At 33.5% G+C, this 19822-nt stretch overlaps 1 protein-coding gene and 1 pseudogene across 1 annotated transcript; one reads left to right on the forward strand and one right to left on the reverse strand.

The window, feature by feature from the left end:
- The first annotated feature begins 10077 nt into the window (after window positions 1-10077).
- On the forward strand, window positions 10078-15311 carry LOC131177929 (glutathione S-transferase zeta class-like). Its single transcript, XM_058143106.1, has 10 exons — window positions 10078-10287; window positions 11930-12020; window positions 12106-12162; window positions 12254-12339; window positions 12609-12680; window positions 12860-12913; window positions 13046-13121; window positions 14010-14071; window positions 14677-14736; window positions 15018-15311. Exons 1-10 carry the CDS (start codon window positions 10078-10080, stop codon window positions 15126-15128), a joined length of 879 nt encoding a protein of 292 aa, XP_057999089.1. The 3' UTR covers window positions 15129-15311.
- A 614-nt stretch (window positions 15312-15925) lies between these two features.
- On the reverse strand, window positions 15926-19459 carry LOC131177930 (methylenetetrahydrofolate reductase (NADH) 2-like; annotated as a pseudogene).
- Between the last annotated feature and the right edge of the window lie 363 nt (window positions 19460-19822).

Genomic DNA, 19822 nt, shown 5'->3' on the forward strand with positions numbered 1-19822 from the left:
GAGCAATCGATGAGTAAATAGTATTGGTTAAAGTGCTAAGGAACCATCATTCAGGCCAGGAAGCTACTTAAGAGCGTGAATAGGACATGAGGAGATAGCACCCATAACTGTTTAGAGACTGATACCAGGTAAATTTTCAAGGACGAAATTATTTTAAGGGGGAGAGAATTGTAACACCCCTATTTGCATAGCCTGGTATATGTTACTGTTCTGGTAACCGGTATCGGTCCGGACAATTAAGAGGATTAGAACTATGTTTAAGACACCTAGTTAAGCCCTGAACACAAATAATTAGTAATTGTCAATTAGTTAAGTATAAATAAGAAAAACAGAACATAAGAAGTTAAATGAGCCAAGAGTCACAGCGATGGGTGACCTTCTCGGGAAGGACTGCGAGGTAGATTTAAACTCGAATTTCGAACCGTAAAATGTGACGCCGCGGTCCTTAGGACTATTGCGAACACAGTAGAAAAGAGAAAATCATGAAAAAGAATTTTTAAGCAGGTCAAATAATTAGGTCAGGGATTCAGAAGAAATATTAAATTATTTGCAAACCGGATCGAACCAGCGAGGGGCAATTTGGTCAATTTACCCCTAAAGCTGACTCCTGACCTAACTGTCCAATAAAATCAGAGAAAAGAAAGTTTAGGAATCAGGAATTAAATTAAAGAACTAATAGAAAAATAAATGCAAAAGAAAAAAGAAAAGAAAACTTTATTTATATCATGCTTACATCATTAGGTGACATCATGAATGATGTCAAAATTAAAATTATTTCACCCAAATTTTTGACTAAGTCAATTATGGCATAAATGAAGATAAAAACAAAATTAAAAAGACAAATTTTTTGCTTCTTCTTCTCCAAATTCCCGTAGCTCTCTCTATGCCATTTCTTCTCTCACCAAAAACCTCCATTAAAGCATGCTTTAAGCTTGTTTCCAACCACTTAACCCACTTTGACCCCAAACTAGTCCATAAGAACTTGTTAGATCAACTTGAGGAAGCTTTAGAAGAAGGAAAGAAAAGAAGAAAAGGAAGAAAGGGAAGAATTGAAAATTCTAGTGGAGGTAAGCACTTGTACTTGGAAATTTAAGTTTATTTGTTGTGTTTATGACTCAATTAACTTAGATCTTAACTTAAAATCAAAAGAAAATAATTGTTGAGGGACCAAAAGAGAATTTTGGCCAGCCTTAGTTAGGGTTTGAAATGAATGATTTTGAGGTTTTTGAATGGTTTTTTAGGTTGAGTTGTGTATGTGAAGTATGGATATATGTTTTGAATGCATTAGATTTGAATTCTATGTAATTAGGGTTTGGACCTAGGGTTTGGAGACAAAAATGTGAGAATGTGTTAAATGGTGTGTTGGACTTAGTTTGAGGTGAGAAATGGTCATTTATGACCAATTGGAGTATGTTAGAAGTGTTGGAATCAAATGCAAATTCGGATTACTTAGGGTCATGCTGTAGGATGTCAAAAATGGATGTCAAAATAGCTTTTCTCAATGGATACATTGAAGAAATCATTTTCATGGAACAACCTAGGGGTTTTGAATCCCAAGATGGTTCCAAGGTATGTAAGCTAAAGTGATCCATTTATGGGTTGAAACAAGCTTCGAGGAGTTGGAACATCCGTTTTGATGAAGCCATTAAATCATTTGGTTTTATCAAAAATGAGGATGAGCCATGTGTATATAAGAAGGTTAGTGACAACGTTATCACTTTCCTTATCTTTTATGTGGATGACATACTGTCGATGGGTAATGACACAGATATGTTGACAACTGTAAAGGTATGGTTGTCAAATACATTCTCCATGAAAGATTTAGGGGAGGCAATCTATATTCTTAGGATTCACATCTATAGAGATAGAGTGAAAATAATAATCCCAAAGTCTATACTTGGAAAAGGTGTTAAAGAGGTTTAACATGCTTGATTCCAAGAGAGGATTGTTACCAGTGAGACATGGTATCCACCTTTCTAAAGAGATGTCTCCAAAGACACCTGAAGAAAGAGATAAAATGGCCAGGATTCCATATGCTTCAGCTATTGGAAGTTTGATGTATGTAATGTTGTGGACTAGGCTGGATATCGCATATGCTGTTAGTTTGACTAGCAGGTATCAATCTAATCCAGGTTTGGAACACTGGATAGTTGTCAAGAATATCCTTAAGTACTTGAGAAGAACTAAGGATTTATTCTTGATATATGGAGGTGGAGACTTGCAATTGGATGGTTATACTGATTCTGATTTCCAATCAGATATCGATGATGTCACACCCTACCCCTCTGTAAGGCATAACATGATCCCGTAGTATACCTAATGAATTACCAACTCCATCTACTGATAACCCATTAAATACACTACAAGGGATTTTAAAAACTTTTCTTACTTCTTTTACAGTGGTGAGCACTATTTACAGGTGTTAAAAACCTTTTTGAACTGAAGTGATAAAACTAACACATTTAAATTATTTGGAATTTCTGTAAAAATTTTGGCAGAGTGCCATCTGTATTTTGGATAAAACAGTTCTTCAGAAAAACCTGTAAAAAAAAACACTTCAATATATATTTCCAAATCTCAACTCCAACATGTTTCTCAACACAACATATTTCTCAACTCAAATCCATAGTAATTTTTCAAAGACTGAGATAGAAGAAATATAATACAATTTTTACAAGTCAAAATAACTCATAATTTATTTTACAACTTTAATGTACAATTTTATTTTACAACTGCTCAAAACCAAGAACACTATATACATACAGTGAACATACATTACAATATAAAATGCAGAATATGGTATACTCAATATACCCGATGATCTCTCAATGTAGTACTAGCAGCCTAGTCACGCCTGTCGATCTGTCTACTGCGATAAAGAATGAAAAGCTATCGCTGAGTAAAATTTACTCAGTGGTGCACAATAACAATTTAAAATGCGATATATAAATCTTTTATTGGCAGTTCACAAATCAAATGATTCACAATTCCATTTCACAATTTACAAAATTCATATAACACAAATTGATCAAATAACTGAGTAACACAGTTTTGCCAATCAATAACACAATTTGATCAAATAACTGAACAATATAGTTTTGCCAATCAATAACACAATTTGATCAAATAACTGAAGAATACAGTGTTGCCAATCGATAACATAATTTAAGTCATGACACAATTTTTTTCGTACATGCCGTGTTGTACACCACGACAAGACATACTCACCCCAATAATCGAAATCAATGAGGGAGGAAGCTAGCTGAATAATGAGTACTCATCCACACTCACCTCAGACTGGCAAGTCAAAGAGGGAGGAACATAATCACACTCACCCCAGACTGATAAGTCAAAGAGGGAGGAATATATCACACTCACCCCATAAATGGAGGAGGAACATAGTAACAGTGTCATGCCAAATGTGAATCAAAACAATTTCAAATCACAATATTTCATACAAACCATAAATCACATTTTATCTCAAAATTTCCATTTGCAAAGTTGGCAACACAATAATTTCCAAATAATATTCCCAAAGCCAAAACAATAAAGAACAAAATCAATTAAAAACTAGTTGTGCACAAACACAATTTAAAATAATACAAATAATCATAATTTATTCCAATTGAAAAATTCAAAAGAATTAATTATTGTGCATAAACACAATTTAAAACAATATCATACAAATAAATAGCTATTGTGCACAAACACAATTTAAAACAATTAATTATAATTTACTTCAATTGAAAATTTCAAAAGAAATAACTATTGTGCACAAATACAATTTAAAACAATTAATTATAATTTACTTCAATTGAAAATTTCAAAAGAAATAACTATTGTGCACAAACACAATTTGAAACAATACAAATAATCATAATTTATTTCAATTGAAAAATTCAAAAGAAATACTTATTGTGCACAAACCTCTTATATTTGTCTCCTGGTCTTGACTCAGTATTTCTTTCCCTTTTCCTGAGTCCTTGCTAACTGAGAAACACAATTTGCAGTGTTTCAGTACTAAATTAAACTGCCTCTAACGATAATGTTTGATAAATAATTCACAGAATACCCTTGTTTGCTTAATCAACCCATATATCGACCCTTGATGCGTTCTAGGTAAATTAGGTTTTAACGTTATTAATATGTCACATTCGATGGTATTTTAGGGTTGGTACGTTTTACCAAACTCATTTCCTTGTTTAGTGCATTTTAATGCAACTTGCTGGATTCCGGGATACTAGTTTGACCTAGCCGGACGACCTAGTTTCCTCGGTTTTCGGGTTCCGGTCAAAACTACAAACTTGTAGATCTATGTCTTATGGAATGCGGTGCAAAATTTTAGGTCATTCTGAGTTAAGTAGACCAAGTTATGGTCATTATACTATTGCTGGTCAAATGGCATCAAATTAGGTCAATTTTAGGTCAATTTGGTCAACTTTGGTTCGGCCAATTTTTGGATCCGAACTTGTGCAAGCTGTTTGACTTGCTTATGGTCATTTCTGGGCTTTGGTGTCTTCATAAGACTTGTAGGTATGGGTCTTAACTATTCATGGTTAAAATTTCAGGTCAATTGGACCTGTTTTAAGTGAGTTATGGCCTAAACACTAACTGCTGCCCAAATGGTCAGTTTTCAGGTTTCAATTGCACTTAATCCGAATTGGTCATTTTTTTATGTCACCTTGCAAGCAGAATTTTGGTATGCTTTCTCAATGAAAGTTGGCACATTTTGTGCCTAGTTCCACCTCCAATTGGTCTCATACCAATTGAGGTTACACATTTAAAGTTATAGGCTAAAATGCATACTGCCCTTAATTACCTTGCTTAAACATACATCAATGACACATTTACCTTACTCTAAGTTCACTTCCCTTACCAATTCTGTTTTGGTACATTACCAAAACCACATACCACTTCACTTTAAAGTCACTTTGGGCAGATTACAAACATCCTCAATACACCTAATAAAACTCCAATTCATAAAGTCCAAATACAACCATAATTACACATAAACACTAATTATTTCATACAATTTTCACAACTAATTTATATACATACCCATCAATCCTCAATGCCATAATTCTGCCAATATCTTCATGAACACATACATTTATCAAAGAAGCCTCAAGGCTGCCGAAAAGCTTCACCATGCCAAAGTGTCCATAATTCATCAATTTCCATTCCAAGTGCATAATCACCATTTACATGTGGAATTAACTACTAGGACATCAATTCACCCTATTCAACATGAATTCCCATCAAACATATGTTAAATAAATCATCAAATATACAACTCCATGGCTGTCCAAAATTGATATATCAAGAACTCCTCAAACTTGAAAATTTTCTTCACAATTCAAACACCCATAACATTCCTACTAACTTTAATGAAGCAATAACCCAAAAATACAAACTTACCACTTTGGAAATTCTTCAAAACTCCTCCAAAACTTGGTCTTCTTGCCGCCTATCTACTGCCCATTGTGTAAGGATCACTTTTAATGGAGAGACTTATAAGAAATTATGGCTTGAAAGTGAAGATTGGAGTTCATGCATGGAGCTTGGAAGCTTTGGCCATGGAGTTCTTATTGGAGGCTCACGGCTGAATTTTTGAGGTTGAAGAAGGAAATGAATCTGCTGTCCAAATGCAGATTAAGTGGTCCACTTTAGGTGTGAGTGGAGCACTAAGTGGAAAGATAATGTTAATTTAATCTTAAGATTTCAATTTCCCACATTTAACTCCCCATTTTTGCTATTTACATTAGGTACCCCTAAATTAATTTTTCATTATATTTTCCAAGTGTAATATTATTTATTTTTTATGGACATTTAGGTCAAAAGACAACTCGGGGTGTCAAATGACCACAATGCCCCTGTTCGGGTTGCATTCTCGATTTTTCGGTAACACCGGGTTTTGTCCATTTTTCGATTTCTCACTTTTCTTTGTACTAATTATTTAATTTTTCTTTGATATTTCTAATGATATTTATACTTCAATTGATGTCTCTTTAAGTCCAAAAAAAATATTTTCCAGGGTTTCCCGCAGTCCAAGGCTAGTCAACGGTCCACGCCGTGACTTCCCGGTGCGGTCACCCATCGCTCGGGTTCTCGGCTCGCTTAACTTGGTTACATTTCTTTGCTATTATTTTTCCTTTGTTTTTCTTGTATTTTCTTTTCTTGTATTTCATTATTTTATGTCTCTTCACTCATATCGAAGTGTAGTTCTAGGCATCCTAGCTGTCGGGACAACACTGGTCACCGGAACAGTAGAACGCACTACCGAACATAGAGGTGTTACAGATGATAGAAAGTCTACCTCTGGATATGTGTTCATTTGTAATGGAGGTGCAGTCAGTTGGAAGAGTTCCAAACAGAGTACGACTGCAGATTCCACTACTGAGGCTGAGTATATTGCTGCATCAGATGCTGCAAAGGAAGCTGTTTGGATAAAGAAGTTCGTAATAGAACTTGCAGTAGTTCCTTCCATTGAGTCAGCAGTTCCACTTCACTGTGACAACAATGGAGCAGTCATACAGGCTAAGAAACCCCGGTCTCACTAGAAATCAAAACACATAGAAAGGCGCTACCACATTATCAGAGAAATAGTTGGACGAGGCGATGTAGCCATGCAGAAAATAGCATCAGCTGAAAATCCAGCTGATCCATTCACTAAGCCTATGTCACAGACTCAGCTAGACCGACATCTTGAGAAGATGGGTTTAAGATATTGTAATGAATGGCTCTAGTGCTAGTGGGAGATTGTTAGTAGTATGCCCTAGAGCATATCATTTAGTATGTATCTTGTACATATTTTTATTAACAAAAGACATTTTCACTTTTTCGTTTACATAATATATTTATGTGTAATAAAAAAGGTCCATTGATATTTTGTTAGAAATTCTATTCTTAAGTTGTTAAGAATATGAGTGACAGTATTTCTAGTACAAAGTATCATAAATAGGTTTACAATCGAGGATACTTCACAATAAGGACATGACTTATCTAGAAAGATTGTATTCATGTTTTTTTCCAAGTTATTTATATGAGATATAAATAAAATAGAATGGTGAGTCTCATGCCATATGACAAACATGATAGGCACTTATACATGATAAGTAGGTCGAACCAGTGACACTTATGACAAGCACATGGAGTTTACTCTTGTCAATGTATTGTCATAAATCATATCAGTGCATATAATCTTTAGACCTGAGATAGCATAGTTATCTTGTATATAGGTGGTTTGAGTTTGATACTACTTTCATACTTGTACTGTGTATGGGTATATGGGCATGTGTTGGCTCCTACTAGTTATATATGGAGGTAGGTGTTGATCAAGATGGAATCTGTTCCTCTAAGTAAATAGGGATAAAATCTTATGTTCATTTAATTGTTCTTGATGTTTCAAGTTCTTGGCCAGGACAGATAGATTTAATCAAAAAAGAGTTTCTGATGAGAAAATCTTTTTAATCAAGAACTGGAATTAAAAGAGAACATAATATTCATAGCAAATGGGATTTTACATAAACCATGACTCCAGCTTGAATTGGGATTTTGTAATAGATAGATTCTAGTGCATGGTAACATATGATTATAGGTTCATTTAAGGTAAACCTTATTACTGATTAGGTGGCCATGTCATGCTATGCTAGGTGTTAATTATGGTCTATGAGATGCATAAAATGATTTGGAGAAATCATTTATGGTAAGAAAGAGTTCTGATGATATTAAGAGTTGATATCGTGTCTCATTGCCAATTAGTGATGAGCTTAGTAAGTTACACACATATACAAGTAATCACCATTCTCTCTTCTTCTTCATCTCTCATCTATTACAAGAGATTAGCAAATAGTCTCTTGAATTAAAAATACTAGAAATCATTTCTAGTGTCCAGTTTACATCTGTAATCTCTTAAAAGGCAAAACTTGATTTTCTAATTCATAAAAAAAGCTTTAGAAGCCGTTCAAGGGCTGCCATAAGTGATCTTGGTGTGGACAAGCTAGAGGGACAACATCTGGTGTCCTACAGACGAATCCCAAAGGTGACAAACACACTGCAGTGCATCAAGAGATTAGTGCACTTGTTCTTGATCTAATATGTCATGGCCATGCTTGATTATAGATTAAAATTTCATCCAAGAAAACCAAGATGAATTTTGCTACGTATCCATGCACCTGCACTATATAAGGAGCATGTATTCCTGTGACAACATTTGTTAAAGTTTTGGCTCTAAAACTTCTTCAACTTTATGCTCTTCCTTCACCCTCTTCTTCGATTTTTGATCTTTAATTTCCTCTAGCCAGGATATTTTTCTAACATTCTAAATAAAAATTTGTTTTAAATGACCTTTTAAAATACTTAATATAACAAAATTATTAGATTGTCGATAGATACTAGAATTGTGGGAACCAAATACATGCAACTGTTGAAAATTTGGTGTATTTTGGAAAGAATTTAATATGGGGTGGAAGGAGTGGTATGTGTGAAAGGGATAAAATTTATAGTATAGATTGCAGTTTCAAATGTATGAGACAAGTATTTTTATAATACAGAAGCATGGTGCAAAAGTGCTTGTCCAATTTCTACTATGTGCTAGTGTTTGCGCTCAACTCATCCATTTTACTCCGGTATATAGGAACAAGACACTCATTGAGTAATCCAATTATCACATAAATAATTTTATTAGAGTCTAAACTTTTCACTCGAATCATATTAGAGTTCTATTTTAATTCTTTCATTCCATTTTGATCCAATTTTGATTCAGTATTTACCATGTAAGGCAAAATCCAAATAATTATTGAGATTGAAAGTGTTATATAATTATTTTATTATAAATGCTGAGACAAAAGGAGTTGCCATTGTTCCTTTAATAGTGCCATTATACTGTTTCTCCAATAGTATCATCCTTTTTTTTAAAAAAAAAAAACCCAAAATTAATGCACATTTTAAAAAGGTTATTTGGTCATTTCAATTTTTATAGACTTTACACTTGACTACTTTACTATTGTCACATCGATTTTTTTTCTTTAACTTTTGTGTTTTTTTTTATTTATAAAATTATTATTACTAATTTATTTTGATTATACATCAATTTTAATTTTAAATTTTTATTTATTTATTTAACTCTAATTATGATTCAAATTTAAAATTGCATAATTTTTTTTAGAATAAATCCAATATGGTACAATATTAGTATCGATATGAGATTCATTGAGGGTGCGACAAGGAAGTCATGAAATTAAATGGAATAAATAAAAGGATTCTAAATATTTATAAATTGAGTTACTTTAAAGAAGTTGTAGAAAGATTCCTCAAAAAACTCCCGCCACGTATAATAAATTAGAGAGTGCCATAAATATTATGTTTAGGGACCTTGGATGACACTAGCTAATTATCACTTTAATTTCAATGAATTTTGATGTAAAATTTAAGAATTAAATTGAAATTTCAACTAAATAAATTAAAAAAAAAAAAGTATGTTAGTTATTTATACTTTTATTGTAATAGTTATAAATTATACCCAGCTCATATCAAAATAACTAATTAATTAATTCATTTATTTTTATGTAAAATTTCATTATATATAGTTAAATCTAAGAAAAATAATATGTAATAAATGTTTTCAAAGAGTTGTTAGATAAACATTGGAATTTTTTTTTTATTAGAAGATAAACATTAAGATCGTCCTCTTTCAAATTCAATTCTCAAATAGAATTGCACTTCAAATCCCACAAAGATTGGGAAATAAAAAAAGAATAATGTGTAATAAATATTCCAAAAAAATTTTCAGATAAACATGTTTATTAGGAACTTTTTTTTTTTATTTAAACAGAAGATAAACATTGAAACTTCATCTTTCAAATCCAATTCTCAGATAGAATTATGTTTAGAATCCCATAAAGATTAGGTAATCACTTAGAATCCCATAAAGATTAGGAAATAATCCCAAAGTTAGGAAATCAAACACAAACTCGCTCCCTATATATTTCCCCACAATTAAAACCGAAAATCAACATCTATTCTGATAACACAGAAAAGAGAGAAAAAAAAAAAAAACAAGAAAGAAAGAGAGCAAAAATGGAATCACAACGCAACAAGGAACCACCACTCTGCGCTAATGGCTGTGGCTTCTATGGAACAGTACAGAATCGGAATTTATGCTCCAAGTGTTATGAAGAATACCAACAGCAAGAAGAGAATGCTTCTAGTTTCTTACATGGGAAAGTTAAATGCTCAAGGTTGCTGAAGCATCATCAGCGTAGTATATTACTGACAGAAGTGTCGAATGTCTCTCCAAAATTTAGAAGAGGTGGTAGAAAGGAAAAGGGCTGGGCTTGATCCCTGATAAGGAAGGTACCATTAACTACTAAGCTGGACAAATTGCTAAAGATTGAGAAAATTTTAGAAATATGAACTGATACCAGAGTTGTTGTTTGGATATTATAGCTTGTCAAGTTTTCATTTAGTCATCTAGTGGTGGTAACTGTTTTAGGTCAAGGCTCTGTTTCATTTTTATGTTTTCTGTCCTCAGTTGTTTTTGTTGGTTTGATTTTGTGTGGGGTTTGTGGTTGGTGCTCCCTTAGGTTTGGGTGTATGAGGGATTGCCTTGAAAGGTCTTAGTTTGGAGCCCTTCCCTGCCCTCTGTTTCCCTTCCTTTTCCATTAATAAAATTTTCTTTTTTGCTTATAAAAAAAATAATAAAAATAAAAGCAGCGACTTCCTTAATAGCCCAGCTTTCTTTGGCTGCTGAAACTATTGTTGTAGAATCAAGTGATGAAGCTGTTTCAGAAAGCACAAGGAATCGGTGCTAGGATTAATGGGGTTCAACTGACGTTGTGGGAATGTGTTTTAATCAAGCAAATTGATGGCATCAGAAAAACTCATCTTGAAATTTATGGTTGATCAAATACCAGCTTGTCCTTCAATTAGGCTGAGGCAAAAATCTGCGTAGATGACTTTTCTTTCAAACTGTGATATCCCAGCTAGAGGCCAAAATAAATCTTCCCCAAAGGTAGAAGAAACTAAACAAACCTATTTAAAAAAAAATTAAGAAAATTAACTAGAAGAAAATTAGAGAACACAAGAATAAAAGAGGAAAAGGCTGCCGCCAGTCAAACAAAGGCGCCCAGTAGCCCTTGAAATCAAGAAAAAAAAAAAAAAAAAAGGACCTGCAAAGAAAAAACTAAAGAGAGAGCTAGAAAAGAAAGCTTAAACAATATTTTATTGAATTCCTTCAGCTTCGTTGATGCAACCTCCAGGGGATCAAAAACAATTTAAAAACTGACAGCTTTTAAATTAGAATTTGTTACCCATACTCAAACAGTATTCATAATATTTGGGATGTGGACAAAAATATTGTGAAGCTATGAGAATGATGAGAGGCAAATAGGGAAAATAATGGAAGAATTGAACAGTTTCATGCATGAGAAGATGACAATTTTTCAATTGTCGTAGCCAATGCAGGTTTTCTTAACCTTATTCTTGTTATAATCAATAGTTTGACCTAAAATATTGCTATAGAAAGTCTTTTGGAAAGCTGCTTTTGAACAACTCTAATTTGGTTTCTATTACTTGTTTATTCACTGAGAAATTCAAGCTCCATTGTTTTAAGGGTAAATTATTCTCACGATCACTTTCACTCAAAAGCTCTTCAATTTGTAAAAAAATTAATTTTTGAATTTAATTACGATAGCAATTAAAGATTTTGGTAAGCAAAGAAATCACTATATATTTAATTAAAAATTGTTTTTCTATATATATATATATATATGGCTTTGAACTTGGAACGTGTAGAAGAGTGTGGAAATTCTCTCTGTTCCCAAGTCATTTTGATATGGTATTTCGGTTCTCTCTTTCTCTCTCGGTCTCTCTTTCATTACTTCAAGTTTTGAATTGAAAATTGATAGAAATTGTTTGATTGAACTTCAAGACAGTTGAAGAAGATCCCAAGAAGCTCAAGCTCTATTCCTACTGGAGAAGCTCCTGCTCCACCCGCGTTCGGATTGCTCTCAATCTCAAAGGTTCTACTTCTTCTTCTTCTTCTTCTTCTTCTTTCTGTTTCATTGATAATAAATGAAGCATTTCAATTTGATTTCAGTTTTGCAGGCCTAAGCTTTGACTATGTAGCTGTTAACATGGCCAAAGGGGATCAGTTGACTGCTGGTGAGAAACCCATATTTACTTGACAATTTTAAATATTAAGTTTTTATGTTTAAAGGAAAAAAAAAAAAGAAAAATTGTTGGTTGCCTGCAGAATATTTGAAACTCAATCCTCTTGGCTATGTGCCTGTGTTGGTGGATGGTGACACTGTTGTTTTCGACTCTTTTGCCATCTTAATGGTAAGTTTATTTTTTATTATTATTGTAAACTTTTGGGTTAATTCCAGAAACACAACTAAGGTTTTCTATAATAAATATTTTGGTTCTTATTAAGAACTAAAAATGCTAATTTTGAAACAATAGCATCCAAAATGTATTTTGAAGCAAAGGTCAGTAGTGTTTCTTTTTTCACTTTTTGCTACCTTTTTCGCAATTAATCATAAATTTTTATGTTCCTTTCTTTCTCTGTTGTTTTTTAGTGGGTTTAAATTGGTAATACATGTGTACAGTATCTCGATGACAAGTATCCACAGCACCCATTGCTGCCTCATGATCTTCAGAAAAAAGCTATTAATTACCAGGTTAAATCGCATTTCTTTAGCAATTAAATTGCAAATTGTGTATGTCTTATGTGTTTATCTTATGTTAGTATCCTGTTTCTTGATTTACTTGCACTTGACATAGTTTATTTGTCCTTGCCTTTATGTTTTTGCCTCTTTTCACTGCTATAATCGTTTTTCTTTAATCACCTCTGGTGTAGGTAGCAAATATTGTTTCCTCAAGAATACAGCCACTTCAGAATCAACCTATGCTAGTGAGTTTCCAATTGGGATTATTGCATCTAAGTAGCTCAATTAAGAGGAAGTATTGCATCCAATTTTACAAGGTACAACTTAGCAGCCCCATTTGGATTATCTGTGTTTTTCTGGGGTCTCTCTTTTTGCAGAATTTTGTAGAGGGAAAAGTTGGTCTTGATGAGAAGCTTGCTTGGGCTCAATATCACATAGGCAAAGGCTTTGCAGGTAAGATCTACTAAGCCACAGCTGAACACTTTCATCTATTCAAAGCATTTAAATAATAAAGATAGCTGTAAATTTTAAACAGTTGAGTTGTTGATAAAAATTCTGAAAAAAAGAAAAAAAAAAAACATCATTGGAAAAAAAGAAGAAGATATAAATTGCTTTCTAATTTATAGGTTGGCATAACATATTAGATTTACAATTGATTCACATTTCTGGCGTGCCAAACTTTTTCTGTGACTTCCAATTATCTAAAAGCAAAGACATAAGCTACCTTAAGTTACAATCTTAACACAAATATCCATCTAAGCATCATCATCTTATCAAACTGTTAATTGGACTACTTGTATGGTATTGGCAGACAGACAATAGATACATAATTTCAACTGAACACATGAGAAATGTCTCAAAATATTGGTTTGTGGGACAGATTGATTTCAAATCTACACCATGTATCATAAGTCATAGATTTGTCATTGGTAGACCACATCGAGAACATTCTGTGACAAGGTGAATTCAAAAATGATTTTAATAAATCTTTAATAACTAATCTGATTTGACAGTGCAATGCACATATCCACTGAGCATTTCTTAATTGTTAAGTGATGAAGTGAAGAGCTCATATGGATTATTGGATTACCTTTAGTTTTATTGTTTTTGAGAAGCTCAGGGCAGGTGCATACTTTGCTGCTTAATCAGTTGATCATTGTCTTAGCTTTTTCAATAATAAAACTAAACAGTGTTAATATCAGATACAAGTCAATATAGAAGGCCTATAAATTTAGTTATTTTGCATCTAATTCAGCCTTCAAAGAATTCCACTGTTAACATCTGATTGTTTGTGCTTCTTTATCGGAATTTTGGTTTGATTGCTGCTCGTGCCGGTCTCAGCACTTGAGAAGCTGCTGAAAGATCATGCTGGAAGATATGCAACTGGAGATGAAGTTTTCCTGGTTTATTTTTTATTTTTTTTTTATGCCTCTGTCTTTCTTATAGAATATACAGAATTTTTCTGCACACACTTCTACAAAGATGGGATATAAAGGGTTCTGCCAATCTATCATAATTTTATGAAATGGGAAAATATATCCTACCCACATCTTTTCTGCGAGAGAAGTGTAATGTGGACTTGTTATTTTTGTTACGTCATCTGTAGATAGAAAAGGAAAGGTACACAATTCTATGCACAAGTAGAAAGTGATATTTGTCAAGTCAAAAGCTAAAATTTACTGGTACATTATTTATGTAACCGAAGGATTTGTTTGATTAGCACATGCACCAGTGAGGATTACTGATTAGCTAATGGACATATTGACTAAAAAGGAAAAAATTATTTACTGGCTTAAATAATATGAATGGCACCATCTGGTCTCAAAACTTGGATTGAGCTTCTGGGATTACATTATGGAATTGGAGCACTAGAAGTTAGGATTTGACAGGGAGTGGTGAAAATTTAAATTGCATGTGGCACAATAATAAACTCATATTTACTATAGAATGACAATTTGTGTTAAATTATTTGGTGATTTGACTATTTTCTTGAATTTTATGTTTGCAGGCAGACATATTTCTAGCAGCACAGATTCATCCAGCAATTAAAAAATTCAATGTAGATATGGTAGTATTCGATGCCCGAGTTCTTGTAGTAGTCATATCAGATTATGATTAAGCGGCTAATATATATATATATATATAAAATGAAAATTAGTCTGTAATGAAAAGAGAAGAGAAGTAAATTCTACTGTATGAATGAAACTGGAAGGTCTTTGACTTTTAGCTACTAATTTTTGCTGTAAATATCATTGGGGCTTTATCTGTTTTCCGTCACACTCATAGCAACCTTTGGACTCCCTATCTAATTGTTCTGAAGAGTTTCTTCTTCCTCACTTATTTGTGCAGACTCAGTTCCCTCTTCTACTGAGGTTGTATGCAGCATACAATGAGATACAATCCTTCCAGAACGCTATGCCTGGGAAACAGCCAGATACCCCTCCATCCAGCACCAGTTAAATCAATTGTAGATTTTGAAGGTACAAAGAAGAACAGTAGAAGCATAATGAGTAATATGTGGCTGAAAGTGGAGTTTCTAGTTTATTTTCTTTTCTGTTGTGTAATGTGCTTGCAGCAGAATTTTATTGATCCTGTAGTTCTTATTTTGACCAGTTTAACATCAATGATCAAATGAGCACTAATTCCACTTTGTAGGCTATCAATTGTCGAGAATTGAAAGAAATTCTTAGGTAAATTTTTAACTGTTCTTAAATTATGAATGATACGCCATAAATCTATTATAGCCACATGATAAACTTTTAAATTTAGTGCCAATCCCTGCCATCTTTAGTCAAGAGTCTAACCATTAGGGGCTAAGGGATTACCCTAGTAGTTTAATCATACCCTCAAAAATTTCCAAAAAAATTAAAAAAGAAAACAGAGGAGAAGAAAGAAAGAAACAGAGCTAAGGTTGTATTGGAATCTGGGAGAGCTAACACCAAGGAGGGCCAAGATTATCAAAGGGTAAAATCCATAGCTTCAGCTTTATGACTATGCAGAGGAGTGTGGCAACTCAATAAAGAATGGTAATTAATACATATGCATTAGGCCAGTAAATTTGCTGCCACTTGAAATGGCTTTTGCACCATAACCCGGAGGGAGGTGTCAAAATCCCAATGAATTATTTATTACATATCATCAAGAACTCAAAAACACCACAATGAAACAGAGCGATGTTTAAACTTATAATAAATACACCATTTTGAGTGGCTTTAATGGGATCTTAGAAAATGGAGGAGCAGCCACAGCAGCTAACCTCATAAATCAGCAAAAGCCGCAAAAATATCACCATCTATGTAATCATTATCTACCAAGCTGACCAAAAGGTGGCTGCTCTGCATCTGCAAAAATTTAACATTGTATGGTTAATAAAAATTGAATCCTTGCCAAAAGATCAAGTGTTCATGGGGAGGGCATGCAATTTTTGAAACAAGCTGAAAACGTGTGTACTCAAAATTGTAACAAGATACATCTTCAAGCAATTTTCTGGATGAATCATCCTCTGGGTACAAGGAAGCCCAACCTCTAGACAGGGTTTCAAAAGGCTCATCCTTCCACACATTGAAGCTGGCGGAATCAACCACAGTTGGTTGGATAATCTGTTTTGCTGGGAAGACTCCCAGGTTACCACATTCACATCATTTGGACCGACATTAGAAAGCAAAGTCCCTCCTTTGTTCACAGCTACATAAGTTATTAGAGGGAAGGACTTGCACTTGTCAACAAGAACTTGTAGCTTGTCAGTGGAGCAGAAGAACTCCAAATAAGCTTTCTGATAAACATATCCTTCTGGTCCTCGCCAACCTGCAGGCATAAAGCAAAAGTGGATAAATGAGATATGTCCTATGTAATTTCACACCCAATTAAAATCTAAGTCTTATTTTCAGAAATATAAAACTCTAAACCCAGTTCCAATTTTCCACCGGGAAATCTGAATCTCATCCTGAGAAACAAGATTTGCAACAGAAGAAATTCTAAACCGTTAACAAGAGCACAGGTGCCTTCTCTTAATCAGTAGCATTTAACTTACGAGATGGGCTAGCAGAATGCCCCCTCATTCTTTGAGAATCAGAAAGATTTTTTCAAGTTTGAATTTGTTCATTTGGAATCTGGGTTCTTCTACTTCATTTTTATTTATTTTTATTATTTTTTCCTCTCTTTTCTTTTTTTATTCCCTTCCGTCATTCCTTAAGTCCCATAGGTTTGATCCTGTAGAATCTATTTTGCAACCCCAAAGAACTCAGGGGAGGGGTGACTCAATGGAGTAACTTTAACATTACACCAAAGCCACCCTCTTATAACAGAACCAAAAACCAAACAAAATTTAAAACACCGCTCAAATCTTAATCATTTTATATATAGCAGCATCCACAATGTGATGATTATATTTTTTATTAAGAATCCTTCATTGCCTATTGCAATTAAAAATTAAGCAACCCTATATGAATAGGAGGAAAATTTGTGCTGCAAAACCCAACAGAAGCACTTCCAAAATTTTATGATCATCAAAGTTCAAGTAATATAATGGCCTATATGTTCTTTTGATTTGTCAGGTGCTTTGTACATGTCTTGTAAATTTTTGAAACATGATTCTTGTGGTGTATTAGAGGACATAAAACACATAAGCACGCCTTTTTACTTACCAACAGATGGAGAATCAGATTTTTCCCCATTGACAGCTAGTTGACTATCGATAGTCAAGAATCCCTTCAAATTGATCTTCCCAGTTGTTCATTAATGATCTTTGACTCTGGTTGAAGGCCATCCAATTCTGACCAAGGGATAATTTTCAACTTCCCAAGGCAATGTTTTTTAAATTTCTGATATTCAAAAATTGCAAATGACATGAGCATGTGTTGTCATAATCGACTAGATTAAAAGAAGAAGAGAGCGCAGTTGATAACTTATTATGAGTAGAAAGTACGTCAAGAATATCTTCAATACTATTCAATGGAGTTGCACATTCATCGTGAAGTTTCTTGTCACGGGCATGTGCTTGCATGAACTGCCCAAAAAATTATTGGCTTGAGTTACATAAAGAAGGAAAAATCACAAAGCTAATACTTGAGAGCAATATTGCCACTGGAAGCAATCAAAGAAACTCCTAGCCCTACAACACACCCGTTTGGGATTGCAGTTGGGGGGTTAAAAAAAACACATTTTGAAAAAGCATCATTCTAGCTGCTGTTGGGAAAAAAACTATTCAGTTGTTTTGGTGTTCTAATGACTAAAACATGTCAAATTTAATTTTAAACTAATTTTTAATACCCTCTAACTAAAACATTTTAGGAGGTAATTTTCTTAACAGTAACACCAACACTTATGCCAAAGAAATCAATCTCTTAAAATCTACTTGCCCTATCCAGTGACATTACTCACAAGGGCAAAAGTCATGGGGAAGATCAAGTTCAATGGAGGAGGACAAGAGGATGCTTGATGTGAAATCACAAATATAATTGAGTCAAACTAGTCCAACTTAAATCGCAAATTATTCAAATTTGAGTCAAGAATAATTGGACTCAAACTTAAACACCTTTCAAGGTTGGGTTTATGTTTGGTAGATGACTTGGAGAGAGAATACTGACTACTAATACGCCAAAATAGGAAAAAAAAAATTTCTGATCAATTTTTACATACCTGTCCAACATTTGCTTTTTTGCTCTGTTTGGACTATGATGTTGCAGAAGCTCACATATTAAAATGATGGAGATTTGTTAGAGTAAGCCGCTAGGTAGCTATATGTACACATATAAGAAAACTCCCTCTAATATGCATCACTATATTTTGCTATCCCAGTTTCTGTGCCAGAAATGATGCCATAGCAACTCTGCTTTTAGTGAACAAACTAGATCATAAGAATTACACCACATAGATGACAGACGCTATTAAGATAAAATTAATTGTATAAGAAATTTATCAAAAGATTCATTTCAACAAATATAGTATAGTGATTGTGCACCTGATAGTCAGTTAAAGCACCATAGGATGGATTGCAAGAATCCTCCCATCGGCCATGTGGGTACTTCTCTGAGCCCATGGTTCTTGATAGTTGATATGTAGCTCTTGGGACGATTAGCCCTATGATCATTGGCTAGAAATATTAGACATTTTAAAACAGGGCTTTGCCTATACTGCCTTCATTAAGTGACAAATCATGGCCGAAAATACAATATTTCATGTGAATTGCATACCAAAATATTGGATAAACATCTTCCTTTGGACGGAAAACATTTGCAGGGCGTCGCTATGGTAATGACCCTATTATCTTGGACTCATCAATCGAACCAAGATTCTAACATTGAAAGTCCCTAGTTAGACATAAACACAGGCAACTATTCTGAAGATGATTATTATGAACATTTCAAACCTGAATAACGAATTGGATGTAAGAAAGAAACCATTAATACAGCCAATGCTTATTTCTCCATGTTTAGAGTGTAATGATGCAATATCTTAATGCCATGAGCTAAAATCTTCTTGCACATTTTTGTTCCAAGGTGAATTCCATAGGCTTTGATTGCTTCCTCATTGTCCTTAATAGGCTCCAATGCAGTAGTAACGCCAGCTGGTATCTATAATATGAAATTAAATGTAATTAATATTTATGTGGCAGAGCAACCATAAATAACTTTGCATATGCATATTTATATGTCATGGCTCTAAAGAGTTTCTTCTTCATCAATTATTTGTGAAGAATCAGTTCCCTCTTCTACTGAGGTTGTATACAACATAAAATGAGATACCATCGTTCCATAATGCTATGCCAGAGAAGCAGCCAGATACCCCTCCATTTAGTACCAATTAAATCAATTGTAGATTCTGAAGTTAAAGGTACAACACAGACTAGTAGAAGCATAATAAGTAATATGTAATTGAAAGTTGAGTTTCTAGTTTATTTTCTTTTCTGTTGTGTAATGTGCTTGTAGTAGAATTTTATTGATCAGGTGGGTGGCAATAAATGACTTTGTTTTTATTTTTATATTCCTGTAGTTCTTATTTTGACCGGTTTAAGATCAATGATCAAATGTGCACTGATCCCACTTTGTAGGCTATCAATTGTCGACAATTGAAAGAAATTCTTAGGTGAAATTTTTAACTTTTTCTTCAATTATGAATAATATGTTATAAGTCTATTTGTATATTCATGTCCCGTA

This window comes from Hevea brasiliensis, chromosome 2 (genome assembly GCF_030052815.1).
Source record: "Hevea brasiliensis isolate MT/VB/25A 57/8 chromosome 2, ASM3005281v1, whole genome shotgun sequence".
NCBI classification, from domain to species: Eukaryota; Viridiplantae; Streptophyta; class Magnoliopsida; order Malpighiales; family Euphorbiaceae; genus Hevea; species Hevea brasiliensis.